Raw genomic sequence first — 2675 nt, forward strand, 5'->3', positions numbered from 1 at the left:
ACATCATCACAACATCACAACATCATCACATCATCACAACATCACAACATCACAACATCATCACAACATCATGACATCATCACAACATCATTACGTCATCACGACACAATCACAACATCATCAGGACACCATCATGACCTCACGATCAGCTGATTGATCAGAGACAGGTTTGATCTAAATGACATCAGTTTTGGTTGTGGCTCAGTTCAGCTGAAGAACAAACAGACGACTAACACTCGCGTGACAACACTAACCACGTCAACAGACGTCTAATTGACCGATCATTACTAACACATACTAATCACTGTCATTCCTTATCAATAACCCCATTCAAAACTGTGTTTATTAACAGATTTCCTTTTGTTGCTGTTTCCATTGGATTTTCGGTCAACAAACAGGTGGGTTCAATATTCTAAACTACAGTTTGACCTGTTACATCATCAATACATTTGCATCGTCCAAAAGCGGTCCGAGCGCCGAATCATGTCAGCATCATCCTTCCAGAAAATACCGTGTATCTCATCACAGCTGGACTCAACAGCCAGTTGTTTCAGCACGCTGTCAGGCAGATGGAGATGAGCTGAGCATTGTCGTTTCACGGTCGGTTTCATTGTTGGTTTCATGGTTAGTTTCATTGTTGGTTGTCATCCACAGCTTTCATCGTGGGTTTCATTGTCGTATTCATCAACAGTTTCATCGTTGGTTTCATCGTCAGTTTCATCGTCAGTTTTATCGTCAGTTTTATCGTCAGTTTCATCGTCAGTTTTATCGTCAGTTTTATCGGTGCTTTCATGACGGGTTTCATTTTTATGTTTCATTGTCACATTTTTATTGTCGGGTTTTATCGACTGGTTTCATTTGTTGTGTTTTATCATTTTGATTCATCATCAGCTTTATTGTCATGTTTCATCATTGTTTATCAAGTCAAAAAATGTCATAGTATAGCATGTTGAACACCGCAATAGTTTAACTCTATAAAAAAACGTCTCAAAGTTTCAGTTTTAATGTTGTTTTCCAAGTCATTGCGTATACATACATCTCGACCTCTGAGCTGTCAGACGGTGACTTTCCTCCTCAGCTGTTCTCAAACCTTCTTCGGTGAAATATTTTTGTACGGAGGCACTGAGGTGTCATTAAAGTGCTTCTTTTTGACGGCCACCATCGGAGTGTTTTCTGAGTGAGAATAACTGACAGTGACTGTGAGCCGCTGTGCTGCGGCGTTATTCAGGACAACTTGGCGTGGAGTTTGACCTGCGTCTGTCCTCCGTCCCCCAGGTGGAGTTCGGTGTGGTCTACAGCTGTCTGGAAGATAAGATGTTCACGGCGAGGAGAGGAAAAGGAGCGTTCTGTAACGGAGAGCCGCTGCAGGTTTCCGAGCAGCAGGGTCAGTGATCGGTGACACCGACAAGGGCACAGTGACACCGTGAAGGGAAACCTCCATGAGGCAACCTCCATGAGGCAAAGAATTTCACCGTCACATTTTCCAGGCCTGGAAAATTCATGGAATTATGGAAGTTTTGGAAACGTCTTGGAAGTTTGTTCTGTGTAATGAAATGAGATTTTTCTCAATAATTAAGGGAAGCAGAAAAAACCTGGTCTGTATCAGGTTTCTCGTTCAAAGGGTTAGGGTTCTGATTGTCACGTTTTTAGAAGAACCCGTTAATTACAAGATTAAGAATGTCCTGTTCTAACAAGAAAAGTTATAACGAAAAGTTTGTGTGACGTAATAATGTGAAATCATTGAAACGTTGAAACGTGAAAAACATCGTTTTAACAGCAAACTTCTCACGTCAGCACCTGACTGTGAGGCATCGAGACGCATCGAGACGCTTCGAGACAAATCAACGTTCCGAGGAAACGTAACTCTTCTGTTGTGAACGATCTTTGAATGTTGTTTTGGGTTCTTGAAAAGTCATGGAAAAGTTTGGAAATCTTGCAAACGAAAAGGTGTGTGAACGCTGCATAATGCTGTGATCCAATCAGAGAGCAGAGTGTGAGCAGTGTGTGTGTCCCGTCAGATATCCGACAGTCCATCATCGCCACCGAGTTCGGATCCAGCAGAGACCCTGAAGCCGTGGACAAGATTTTCAACGGCCTGCAGAGCATCCTCTGCATCCCTGTCCACGGGTTAGTACTACAAATACTGCAGTATTATGGGTCAGTACTACAACTGCTGCAGTACTGTGGGTCAGTATTACAAATACTGCATTACTACGGGTCAGCACTATCACTACTGCAGCACTGTGGGTCAGTATTACAAATACTGCAGAACTATGGGTCAGTACTACCACTATTGCAGTAACACGGGTCAGTACTACAAATACCGCAGCACTACAGGTCAATAACACAAATACTGCAGTACAATGGGTAAGTAACACAAATACTGCAGTACCACGGGTCAATAGTACCACTACTGCAGTACTACGGGTCAGTACTACAAATACTACAGCACTACAGATCATTACATTACTGACAGCATGTGTGTGTGAGCGCGTGCGCGCACATGCGCGTTTGTGTGTATCGTGTGTGTTGTGTGCATGCGTTTGTGTGTATGTGTGTGTTTGTGTGTATGTGTGTATCGTGTGTGTGTGTATGTATCTGACAGTGTGTGTGTGTGTGTATCTGACTGTGTTTGTTGTGTGTGTGTGTGTGTGTACGTAACTGACAGTGTGTGT

General features: G+C 43.0%; 1 protein-coding gene across 1 annotated transcript; it reads left to right on the top strand.

The window, feature by feature from the left end:
• Nucleotides 1–265: 265 nt before the first annotated feature.
• LOC121939752 (inositol monophosphatase 1-like) lies at nt 266–2469 on the top strand (the record flags this gene model as incomplete). Its single annotated transcript, XM_042482711.1, has 3 exons — nt 266–398; nt 1276–1384; nt 2019–2469. Coding segments are annotated over 3 exons (526 nt in total), but the record flags the coding sequence as incomplete, so codon positions are not given.
• Between the last annotated feature and the right edge of the window lie 206 nt (nt 2470–2675).

This window comes from Plectropomus leopardus, unplaced genomic scaffold, assembly GCF_008729295.1.
Source record: "Plectropomus leopardus isolate mb unplaced genomic scaffold, YSFRI_Pleo_2.0 unplaced_scaffold5862, whole genome shotgun sequence".
Classification (NCBI taxonomy): Eukaryota; Metazoa; Chordata; class Actinopteri; order Perciformes; family Serranidae; genus Plectropomus; species Plectropomus leopardus.